This window comes from Dasypus novemcinctus, chromosome 3 (assembly GCF_030445035.2).
Source record: "Dasypus novemcinctus isolate mDasNov1 chromosome 3, mDasNov1.1.hap2, whole genome shotgun sequence".
NCBI lineage: Eukaryota > Metazoa > Chordata > Mammalia > Cingulata > Dasypodidae > Dasypus > Dasypus novemcinctus.
This window is the reverse complement of record NC_080675.1, coordinates 59161041-59173407: the sequence shown is the minus strand read 5'-3', so window position 1 is coordinate 59173407 and position 12367 is coordinate 59161041. Positions and strand designations below refer to the sequence as shown.

At 35.5% G+C, this 12367-nt stretch overlaps 1 protein-coding gene across 1 annotated transcript in view; it reads left to right on the top strand.

The window, feature by feature from the left end:
- Positions 1 to 12367, top strand: part of GPR137C (G protein-coupled receptor 137C) — a 67579-nt gene that overhangs the window by 34119 nt on the left and 21093 nt on the right. Inside the window, exons 2-3 of the mRNA XM_058293424.1 lie at positions 4627 to 4670; positions 6183 to 6411. Coding sequence (XP_058149407.1) covers positions 4627 to 4670; positions 6183 to 6411 — 273 coding nt within the window. The remainder of the gene's footprint in view (positions 1 to 4626; positions 4671 to 6182; positions 6412 to 12367) is intronic.

Sequence of the window (12367 nt, the reverse complement as noted above, 5' to 3'; positions counted from 1 at the left end):
GGAGGCACTGAGAACCAAACCCAGGACCTCCCATGTGGGAAGGAGGCACCAATTGCTTGAGCCATATCCACTCCCTGCTTGTGTCTCTCCTGTCTCCTCATTACATCATCTTATTGCATCGTCTTGTTAAGTCAGCTCACCTCAGCAGCTTACTGTCTTGCTCATCTTGTTTAGGAGGCACCAGAACCAAACCCAGGACCTCTTGTGTGGGAGGCTGGCACCCAACTGCTTGAACCACATCTGCTCCCTGCTCTCATGTTTTATTATCTCTGTTTTGCTGGTGCCTTAATCTAGTATGGCCCTAAATATGCTCAAAGAACTAAAAGAAAACATGGACAAAGAACTAAAGGGCATCACAAAAACCGTACAGTAACACAAAGAGAATATCAATAGAAAAAGGGAAATTATAGAACGGAGTCAAGGGAAGTAGGTGTAACTTAAGTGGTTGGGTGCCTATTTCCCATGTACAAAGTCTCAGTACCTCTTAAAAACAAAACAAGCAAACAAATGAAAAGACCAATTCAGGAGCTGGTGTCCCCTGCTGACTTCCCACATACGAGGTCCCGGGTTCAATCCCCAGCTCTGGTACCTGAAAAAAAAAAAGAATCAAACATAGCTGAAGACCACAGTAACAAATTAAACATTCCCTAGAGGGGTTCAACAGCAGATAAGAGCAGGCAGAAGAAATAATCAGAGAACTTGAAGATAAGACAATTGAAAGCATCTAGTCTGAGGAGCAGAAAGCAGGAATGAAGAAAAGTGCAGAGAATCTGAGGAACCTGCAGACCACCATCAAGCATACCAATATACACACTGTAGGAGTCTCAGAAGGAGAAGAGAAAAAGGCAGAGAGAATATTCCAAGGAATAATGACTGAAAACTTTGCATATTATGAGAAAAATGAATTTACAAATCCAAGATACCCAATGAACTTCAAACAGGACAAATCTAAATATACCCACATCACAGCATATTATAATCAAACTGCTAAATGCCAAAGATAAAGAGAAAATTCTGAAAGCCACAAGAGAAAAGCAACATGACCTGTACAAGGGAGCCTCGATATGATTAAGTGCCAATTTCTTATTAGAAACCATGGAGGAAGGAAGGCACTGGGATGACATATTTTAAGTGCCAAAAACAAAAACTGCCAACCAAGAATTCTATATCTTGCAAAACTATCATTCAAAAAGATAGCAAGATAAGACACTCCCAGATACACAAAAATTAAGGGAGTTCATCACCACTAGACTGGCCCTCCATGAAATGCTAAAGATGAGTTCTGCAAGTTAAAAGGAAAGGACAATAGATAATAGATCAAAGCTGCATGAAGAAACAAAGAGCTGCAAGAAGTAACGATTAGGACATGGGTGAACATTAGTGCCAGTATAATAGTATTTTTGTTGTGTAACTCCACTTTTTACTTCTACAGGATCTAAAAGGGTAATATGTAAAATATAATAATAAATCAGTGGTTTTAGACTCAATGTATAAATATGTAATTTATGATAAGAACTACATAAAGGGGGGGTGGAGGAGTATAAGAACATAGTTTGTGTATACTATTAAAGGTTAAGTTGATATCAAATCTGTAGATTTAGGATGTTAAAATTTAAGCCCATAGTAACTAAAAGAGGAAATATTGGAGAATATGCAAACTCACAGAAATCAAAGTACATGTTGCCAGGGGCAGGGGACGGGAGGAATGAGGAGTTAATGCATAATGGGCGTATGGTTTCTGTTCGCAAAGATGGGATAGTTTTAGTTATGGAAGGTGGTGAGGGTACTACAATATTATGAATACGAGTAATCACATTAATATGCTTGGGAGTAGTTGAGATGGGAAAATTTATGTTGCATGATGTTCCCACAATTAAAAAATAGAAGTAATGGAAGAGACAATGTCAATAAATGCAATATATGATCATGACTATACACTGTAAGTTTTATATCAATGTTAAATTTCTTGAACTTGATAACTGTTCTTACATAAATCAATATTTTTAAAATAATTTTCCATTATTTTTTTTCAGCTTGCTTTATTTGTTTTTAAGATTTATTTATTTCTCTACCCTCACCCTCATTGTATACTCCCTGTGTCCATTCGCTATGTGTTCTTCTGTGTCCTCTTGTATTCTCATCAGGTGGCACTGGGGATCTGTGTCTCTTTTTGTTGCATCATCTTGCTGCATCAGCTCTGTGTGTGTGTGGCACCACTCCTGGTGGGATGCGGTTTCATGCAGGATGGCACTCCTTGTGCGGGGGGAGGCCACTCCTTGCGTGGGGGCATCCCTGCATGGGCCAGCACTCCTTGCATGCAGCAGCACTGTCCATTGGCCACCTCACCACATGAGCCAGGAGGCCCTGGGTATCAAATCTTTGGACCTCCTATATGGTAGGCAGATGCTCTATCTGTTGAGCCATATCCGCTTCCCTCAATATTCTTAGTCTTAGGAAATGTACATGGCAGTATTAAATATTCAAGGAGTGTGAATACTGTCCTACATTCAAGTGTTGAGAAAATGGATTGATAGAGAGGCAAACAGATAGATGGATAGATAGAATGATATGACAAATGTGGCAAAATGGTAAAATTGGTGGGTATAGGTATCTGGGGCGGGGTAGGAGTATGTTAGAGTTATCTGTATAGGGTTTTATTATTTTTGTAAGTATCCTGTAAGTTTGAAAGTATTCCAAAATAAAATTTTTAATGTAAAAATCATCTTTCAAAAGGCAGGAACAAATCAAAAGTGGTAATATGTTAACATTTGGGAAATCACGTTATTATTCTTGGAACTTTTCTATAAGTCTGAAATTATGTCAACACAAAAGCTACAAGAAAAAACCATTACCTTCTAAAGATTTTTTTTAAGATTAATTTTTTTATTTCTCACCCCTTCCCCCCACCCCACCCCCCATTGTCTGCTCTCTCTGTCCATTTGCTATGTGTTCTTCTGTGTCTGCTTGCATCCTTGTTAGCAGCACTGGGAATCTGTGTCTCTCTTTGTTGCTTCATCTTACTGTATCAACTCTCTGTGCAGCACCACTCCTGAGCAGGCTTTGCTTTTTTTTTTTTTCACTTGGGGTGGCTTTCCATGCACTCCTTGTGCGTGGGGCTCCCCTACACAGGGATGCCTCTATGTGGCACGGCACTCCTTGTGCGCATCAGCACTGCGCGTGGGCCAGCTCACCACACCGGCCAGGAGGCCGTGGGTTTGAACCCTGGACCTCCCACGTGGTAGGCAAACACTCTTATCAGTTGAGCCAAATCCCCTTCCCTTCTAAAGATTTAGAAGGAGTTACGAATGGAAGCAAAGAGACCAATTAAAAAACACCTGTAATAATTCACAGCAGTCATGGAGATCGAGAAAAGGATGCATCTAAGAATGATATGTGATAGAATTCAGAGACTAACAGGATAACATATCTTAGACAACCCCATCACATCCAGCATCTAATAGATGGTGGTACTGTTAACCAAGGTGCAGTAGGTATGAATAGATGCATAGGCTGCTGTATCTGACTGAGCATTCATTTGACTCACGGCTCAAATGTGGCCTCCTTTGAGAAATCCTCCCTTCTGCACATAGTCTTTCCCTTTCTAATTGAAATGAATTAACATCTTATGTATTTATAACACAATGTGTCAAAATAGATGGTTTACCTATATCTCCCATACACTGAACTTAAGAGCAGAAGCAGTGGTAGTGTTTATGAGTCCTTGTACCTTTCAGAGTTTGTGATATATAGTTCCTGCTCAGTAAATGTTTGAATTATACCAATAAATTACCAACTACCTATACTATGTTTTTTCTTAATGTTTTGTGCTTGCCTCTTTCCTTCCAGAACCCCAATGTCTCATACCCTATTTCAGTAGTCTGGCAACCAGTCTTCTTGTTTCTAGTCTGTAATTCCTCTAAAGTAGCCCATACCCTGATGCCAGATTAATGAAATTCCATATTGTGGAGTGTCTATATAAAAACCTTTAATATCTTCCCATATATAAAGAATTAAGTCCAAATTCACCAAGAGCACTTGAAATCTTCCATAGAAGATTTCTCTTGAAATCAGATCCTACTTACCTACCTGCCAAACTTTATTCAACAAACATTTGAGCACCTGCCTTATCCAAGGCTTTGTGAAAGAAGCAAGTGTGCTAAATAAGTTAAAGGCTCATTATCTTTGTGTTCAGTTTTTGGTCCCTTATTTCCTTTTACCACTTCATCTCATCAAAGGGGAAAATAATCTTTGGGAACATTCAGCCATATTAAGAAAGTAGTTCCATGGGTAATATAATGAAGTTTAGAATAGGTGGCAAGCCACCCAGCACAATGTCTGCTCCTAATAAAAGTTCAATAAATGTTTAAACTGAATTAATACTGTTTAAAATTTTAGTAGAAATATAATTTTAAAACTATAACAAAGGAAGTTAATTTATTGTTCAAGCCTTTGGAAACCTGTTTATTTTTGCTTTATGGCATTTCAAATGTTAACATTTGAACTTTACTTGCTATCTATTATTATATGTAGTTGTAAAATATCCACTTTGAAACACACAGTCAAAATAAATTTAGGAATATTCTATTATACTTGTTTTCAAAACTTTCTTTTATACTCTCTTTATAGGTTATATGTAAAGTCAGATGTGCCAATGAACTTGACAAACACAAGTAAGTTCACAAGTAGCAAGATCTAAATTTTTTTCACAGACTTCTTGTGGTAGAGCAGAATGGTATTGAGAGTGCCTTAGCCATTTTATAAAAATTCAAGTAATTAGATTTGTTCAGAGGAAGTGAATTGGCTAACTAACCCACAGTTCTCCCTTTAGCTATACTGCTACCTAATGATTTTTTTTGGTTTTGGTGCTCTGACTCTCCCCTGCTTCACATGTAGCTTCATAGGATCCACAAATAGTAAAATTAGGTTATGCTGTTCGGGATGAGAATGTATACTATAGTTCCATGGAATAAGTAATGTTTTAGTGATGATTAACCTCAAAAACTAGAGTTCAGAACTGGGGAGTCAAGAGACCTGGGTTTCAGACCTAAATTTCCCACTAACTTGCCAACTATGCCATTCATTTACACTCTCTAGGCTTTGGTTTCCTAAACTACTGTAATTCCTTGGATTTATAGGTAATTTCAGGGTCTTTGTGGGATTTCAAAATTTGTAATTTTTTGAAAATTATTTAATCTAGGAGCATGTTAAGATCTAAATTTTTTAAACTACAGACTTTGTACTTTGAATATACACCTAAGTTTGTTGCAGATTATGTTTTACCTTCAATTTACCTTTTATAAACTATTTCCAAAGATAGATTTTTTTTAATGGTCACATTAAAAAGTGACCCAAAATAGAAGATATTTCAGTGACAAATACATTTCTGCATTGTATGTATTTAATTTGGTGTGAAGTATTTGAACTGGGATTACTCTCATACAGATAGCTGTCACCACTACTTGATCCAGGTAGCCACACCTTACCTGAAGAATTTTTATAAGGTGTTCTAATTTTCCTTAGGGGAAACAGTTAAGCATTTCATTTTCATAGTTGTTCTGTATGCATAGTAAAATGCAACTTTATAACAATAATAGGTGTTCCTGAGTTCTTGAAACTCTACATGTACTATTTCCATCTTCTCCTTTAGTCAAGTTTGAAAACAATGTTTGCTATAATTAGAAATTCTTAAGATTGAATACTGTTTAAAACACATTTTCTCTTACCTCTTAAAATTAGTATTAGATGATCAGTTTAAATTTAGGTACATTAAATTACTTTCTAGGCAAATTATAAAAGCCTGGTAATTCTTGGAATGGAAAGGTCAATGAAAATATGCTTAATAGTTATAAAAGCAAAAAGATTCAATATTTTTTTAAATGTGTTAAAAATAGCCCTTTATTATTCCTCCTAGTAAAGGTAACTGAATTCAGGTCTACCTGAAGTTATTTCTGAAATTAACATTTAAAAATCTAATGCCATTTTAAATGGTTTGGATACTCATTTCATAACTGCAAAGATAGTCCAAGTAACTCTGAATGATTATTAAACTTTTATTTAATGAAAGTATAACCATTTTAGACTGAAGGGATTACTATACCTAAAATAACACACAAATTTAGAAATAAATTTAGCTTCTCATTAGTTTTATAAACATCTAATAAACTTGTATTTTTTCTTTTCAGAATTCTACTGCATTTAGGCTTTATATTGGCAAGCCTTCTCTTTTTAGTGGTGAACTTGACTTGTGCAATGCTAGTCCATGGAGATGTCCCAGAAAATCAGTTGAAATGGACTGTGTTTGTTCGAGCACTAATTAATGATAGTCTGTTTATTCTTTGTGCCATTTCTTTAGTTAGTTACATATGCAAAATTACAAAAATGTCATCAGCAAATGTCTACCTCGAATCAAAGGTAAGTATTTTTCCTAATTTGTACTTGAAAATCTAACTTGAAATCTTATGAATTGTATTTCAATGGAAAGATTGTTACTTTTTAAAAGTATCCTGAGTGACATGTACATTTTTGAGCATTGGAGAATACTCACTAGAAATTAAAAGGTATTCAAAAAAACTTGGCCCTTACTAAAAAATTGTTTAAAAAAAAACTTATTCTAAGCAATTTGTGTTTTCTTCTATCTTCTGTATATCCTTATATCTTCTACATTGGAGACTAATTAAATGAAATCAGAATTTATAAGAATAACTCAAAAATAGTCTATAAAGCTACACTAACAAGATTTTTGTCCCCTAAGGATGGTAGTATTGCCATTAAACAAATTTACTGGATTATGTCTACACATTGTGGGATAACAATGTTAAGATGTCATATTGGTAAAGTAGGGTCTATTTGTACAAAGGTTTAGAAAACATGACTTGACCCCATATTATGAAATGTATATGATACTTGAAACAGCCAGTCATATAGCTAAATTTATAAATGCCTTGCACTCCCTTTCCTTGTGCTTTGAATCAGCAAACAGAAGCCAAATATCAAGCTATTAACAAAGACTAATGAAACTTTCTGCTGTTGATTTACAATGTGGTTGAGTAATCTATCATCATAGTATATGTGTAGCATTGGGTATTGGGTGTGGATGTGTGGATATTGGAATATGATATATACATACACACATTTTTGCAATCACTTGCCAAGGAGAGCTTGCTTTAATTTGGCATCACTACCTAGTCATTGAAAATAAGCAAAATAGTATTTTAAACAGAACAATTTTCTAGAACATTTTTAGACTGCCTTATCCTTAAAATAGTCCTAGTAAAGTAAGCTACTATAATTAAATATGTGGTAATCAACTTGTACTTAAATTTAAGTGGAGGATTCAATTTTACTTCTAAACTAAATTCAGTGGAATGCAGCCATGGATAAATATATTGATGATAGACATACAGATAGACAGATAATGTAAAGAGTCAGACTTTCAAATATTCATCTTAACCTGGAAAATTATTTTATTGAACTTCTGTTCTAAAGAGTTAATTCCTAAAATTTAAGTATTTTAGCTACTTGATTAGATATTTGATTGTTAAAAATAATACAGGCACTGTTATGGCCTACAATTGTTAACGAATGCATCTTTATTTAGTGTAATAACTTCCCACAGTTTATACTTTTGCTTGTATAGTCTTAAAGCATAAATAGATGTGACTGAATATAAAGTATTTCTCTGGATATTTAGCACCTTTGTAAGTTTGGTTTTACTTACTTTGAAATATATAATTCTCTGAATATAGTAAAGTTGCAAATCTAAGTCAAGGGTTCTTAACAATGGGTCTGAGAGCTTGAACTCAAATTCAAAAAAATATTCTTGTTGGGATGTGTTGGTATGAATGTGATATATTTATTAAATAATACACAGTATAGTGTGGACTAAGTAAGGGGTCCGTGGGTCCATGGCTTGCACCTGACTGGCAAAGGGGTCCATGAAACAAAAAAGGCTAAGAACCCCTGATCTAAGTCATCCAAAATTATTTCAAACACCTTCCCCTAAAAATCATGTGAAAGGTATTAATTACTATTATTATTATTATTTTAAAAGGCTTAAATTTAAAGCCTACATGGATTCTGTATTCTCTAAGAACGCTACAGAGAGACATGTTCAGATACATTCCTATAAAGATAAATATGAGATACTACATTATTTGTTATATTTTATGTAGTTATTAGTCTTCCTAATCACTGCACTCATTTTTGTTTTCTTATTGTTTTACTTTTATGACAGTATACAGTCATGGCCATATCTTTTATTCAGTCAACAAATCTACCTCCTCTACATTCAAACTGAACTTATCCTGAACTATCCCTGAGAACATTTCCCTAAGTCTTAGACTTCGGGTCTCGTTTTTACCTTTTTATTCTTCCTTCCTTCCTCCCTCTACATACTCCGTACTAATAAGATACTCCATAATTTGTCTAAACTAAATTTTACCAACCTTATTTCCAAATTACACATAGTATGCTTTCCTGCCTCTGTGTCCCTAGGCTGTTTCAGATTTCTGGAATGCTTTTTTTCTTCCCAGAGCCCTATACCTGTTAGTCCATATCTTACTCAACTTTAAAGGCCTAACTCAAATGTTTCCCTTTATTTTCCTAACTTAATTTTCTCCATCTCCAAAATAAAATCTGGTAATGTCTGTATCTGATTTCTCTTAAACATTGTATTTATCCCTCTCTCGGGGCACTCACAGCTTTTGCTATGGAGCATTTGTATGTATGCGTCTGATTTTTCTCTCTCAGCTCTTAGAAGACAGATCCACTTATTCACCTCTCCCTTGGGGCCTAATGCTTGGGGGCAATAAACATTTATCTGAATGATGACCTACAAATATTTATTCTTATCCAGATCTGTAGCTTAGCTACCTGTTGGATATTTTCCCCAGCCCGAATACTTCATTCTTTTTCCATCTGCACCCTATACCTCTCTGCATTGTTCTGGTTTTGTCATTGTCATTGTTCTCTCATTGACTTGGACTCAAATTTAAAGTACCCTGAGTGTTTCTTCATTCCATGTTTCCTGACCCAAACTCCTATGAACTTTTTCATTTCAAACATCTCTTCTATCCGTTAAGAGGCATTAAGAGGGACATTAAGAGGCAGAGGTGTAGTGTAGTTTATAAGGCCTTGGTATGACCTGGCTCCTGCCTTTTTCTGACCTCACCTCCTACCAGTCTCCTCTTCCCTGTTCCAGCCACATGGGCCTTTTTTCCCTGAGTTCCTCACCATGAAACACAAAACAAACCATGTAGCCTTTGCATATGTTGTTCCTTTTGCCTAAACTGAACTTCCTACAGTGTGATGATTTCTTTGCATTCAAGTGTCAGCTCAGATGTCACTTTTTCAAAGCTGCCTTCTCTAACCACTCAATTAAGATCATCCCTCTCCCCCCAACTATATCCATCTCTTTTATCATCATAGCATTTGTCAGTGGCTGATATCGTATTTTTGTTTGCACATTTATTTCTGCTCCTTTCTCCTAAAGTGTAAACTCTGAAAGTAATTCCTTTGCCCGTTCATTTTTCTATCGCTTTTGTCTAAAATAATGTCTGGCATATAATAGGTGTTCAATAAATATTTGTTGATTAAATACATTCCAGTATTCTTTATAATCATGCATTGACTCCATTTTTATCACTCTATATTTACTTATAATCTTTGAGGATATACATTTTTAAATAGTTATAATATGGATGTATACATTTGTTTATATGCAAATAGCATTTTCCCACATACATTCTTACTAGATTTGCCATACTACTTTCCAAAAGAACAAACCATTTTATAATGCTACCATCAATGTGTGTGTGTGTGTGTGTGTACGCGCGCATGCGCGCATACCTCATTTCTACTTCTCCATCTATATTTGGGTTCAAGTTTTATTTATTTTGGTTATTTTAATTAATGTGTCCTAAAGTTTTAATTTAAATTTATTTAACTGATATGCATATATGTTTCCATGTAGAGATTTACCATCCACACTTGTATATATATGAACTACTCAACAATTTATAGAGCTGAATATGGATAATTGTTCTTTATATATTTTACATGTTTCTGTTTGTAATAAAATATATTACCTTTGTTAAGAATTATAGCCTTTATAACTAATAGTCTTGTGTCTGTCTAGTTAAAAGATGTTTAATCTTATTAAATCCTTCTCAGTAACTATTGGTATTGCTATGATTTTGTTTTAGCTATTTATTCTACAAATATAGTGAATTATTTGATTAGCTTTCCTTGTGTTCTTTGAATTCTTGGAATAAACCCTATTTTATCAATTCTTTAAATGTTTTATATTTCTATTACTATGATGTTATTTAAAAGGCATTAAACCTAGTCTTGACCTTTTTTTTTCCTTTCTTGGTTTTAGAATATAAACATTTATCTCATCATCTGAAATGTGAAATATATATATACCATGCAGTACAGCAAAGTAGTTAGATTGCCTAGATTTGACATAGAGCTCTGCCATTTATTAACTATATGACTTTGGTACATCAACCCCTTTGTCTGTCTTTAAGCTGGAGATAAGTATAGTAACTATCCCTACAGTAGTGTTGTAAGGATAAAATGATAATGTGTGGGAAACAGTGTACTGCCTGACACTAAAAATAAATGGTTGCTGCTGTTATCTTCATCATCATATTTTGACCCATTTTATATAATAGGCTTGTTCTCACTTTAAAAATTTGAACAAAGTTTTCCATTGTCCGTTTGACAGAATGTTCTTCTTTGGTAAATGTTCTTGTTTATATTTTGTTTCCCTGTTATTTTTTTTATTCCTATGCTGATTATATTTCTATCAGACTTGCTGTCCTGTAGTTTTATAAGCAGTTATCTGTATGAATATTATTATTAAAAATATCATTCTGATTGTTAAAAAGTATTTTTCCATAGGAAAAATTATGGCTTAAAAGAAAAAAATTAACGTGTCACCACTGACACCTAAGTGTATTTTGGACTCAATGTAAATATTTTATATCCTGCTTTTCCCCTTATACTAGTAAAGCATTTTCTTATTCTATTAAAAACTCTTTTTAAGACCGCATAACATTCTATCATATGGATATATGCCAAAATTTAACTCTTTTGTTACTGAGAGGCCTTAGTTTTCAAAAAGAATGCCAGGCTCCATAATGTTAATTTTCTTCAGAGTCGATTTTGTACTTTTTTTTTCAGTGAGTGAGTTAGGGTTCTATTAAGTACACCTAGACTTCTCCATCCCAGTCTCTATTTACAGAAGACTTAATTATCTTTCATGTTGTATTTTCATTACTTTTTTTTTTTAGTTTATTCTTTCAGCAGTTGGATAGTGTGATTTGGTTCTCTGTTTCCTTTTTTTTAAATAGTTAATTGTACAGTTTTTTTAAAAGATTTATTTTTTTTTTTAAAGATTTATTTTTATTTATTTAATTCCCCTCCCCTCCCCCAGTTGTCTGTTTTCTGTGTCTTTTTGCTACGTCTTGTTTCTTTGTCCGCTTCTGTTGTCGTCAGCGGCACGGGAAGTGTGGGCGGCGCCATTCCTCGGCAGGCTGCTCCCTCCTTCGTGCTGGGCGGCTCTCCTTATGGGTGCACTCCTTGCGCATGGGGCTCCCCTACGCGGGGGACACCCTTGTGTGGCAGGGCACTCCTTGCACGCATCAGCACTGCGCATGGGCCAGCTGCACACGGGTCAAGGAGGCCCGGGGTTTGAACCGCGGACCTCCCATGTGGTAGACGGACGCCCTAACCACTGGGCCAAAGTCCGTTTCCCTTAAAAGATTTATTTCATTTATTTCTCTCCCCTTCCCTTCCCCCCCCCCAATTGTGTGCCTTCTGCACCCACTCGCTGTGCTCTCCTCTGTGTCTCCTTGTATCCTCGGTGGCACTGGGAATCTATGTCTCTTTCTGGTTGCATCATCTTGCTGTGTCAGCCCTCCATGCTCACAGCACCACCCTGGGTGGTCTGCACTCTTCTCGCACAGGACAACTCAAACTCAATGCGGGGCACACTCCTCCACGCAGTGGACATCCCTGCATGGCATGGCACTCCTTGTGTGTGGCAGCGCCGCATGTGGGCCAGCTCACCACACAGGCCAGGTGGCCCTGGGTTTGAACCCCAGACCTCCCATATGGTAGGCAGACATTCCACCAGTTGAGCCACATCCACTTCCCTCTTTTTCAACTTACTTGCTTTTTAAATACTAGTTATTGTTAGTTTGAGTAGTTTTATTTCTGCTCTTTCATTTTTTTACTTTCTTACATATTTATTTTGTTCCATGCCATGTCTCTTAACAGAACATTGAATCATTATTTTATAAACCTGCTTTTGGCAGGTTTCCATAATCTTTGATATATTGTAACAATATTCCTGATTTAA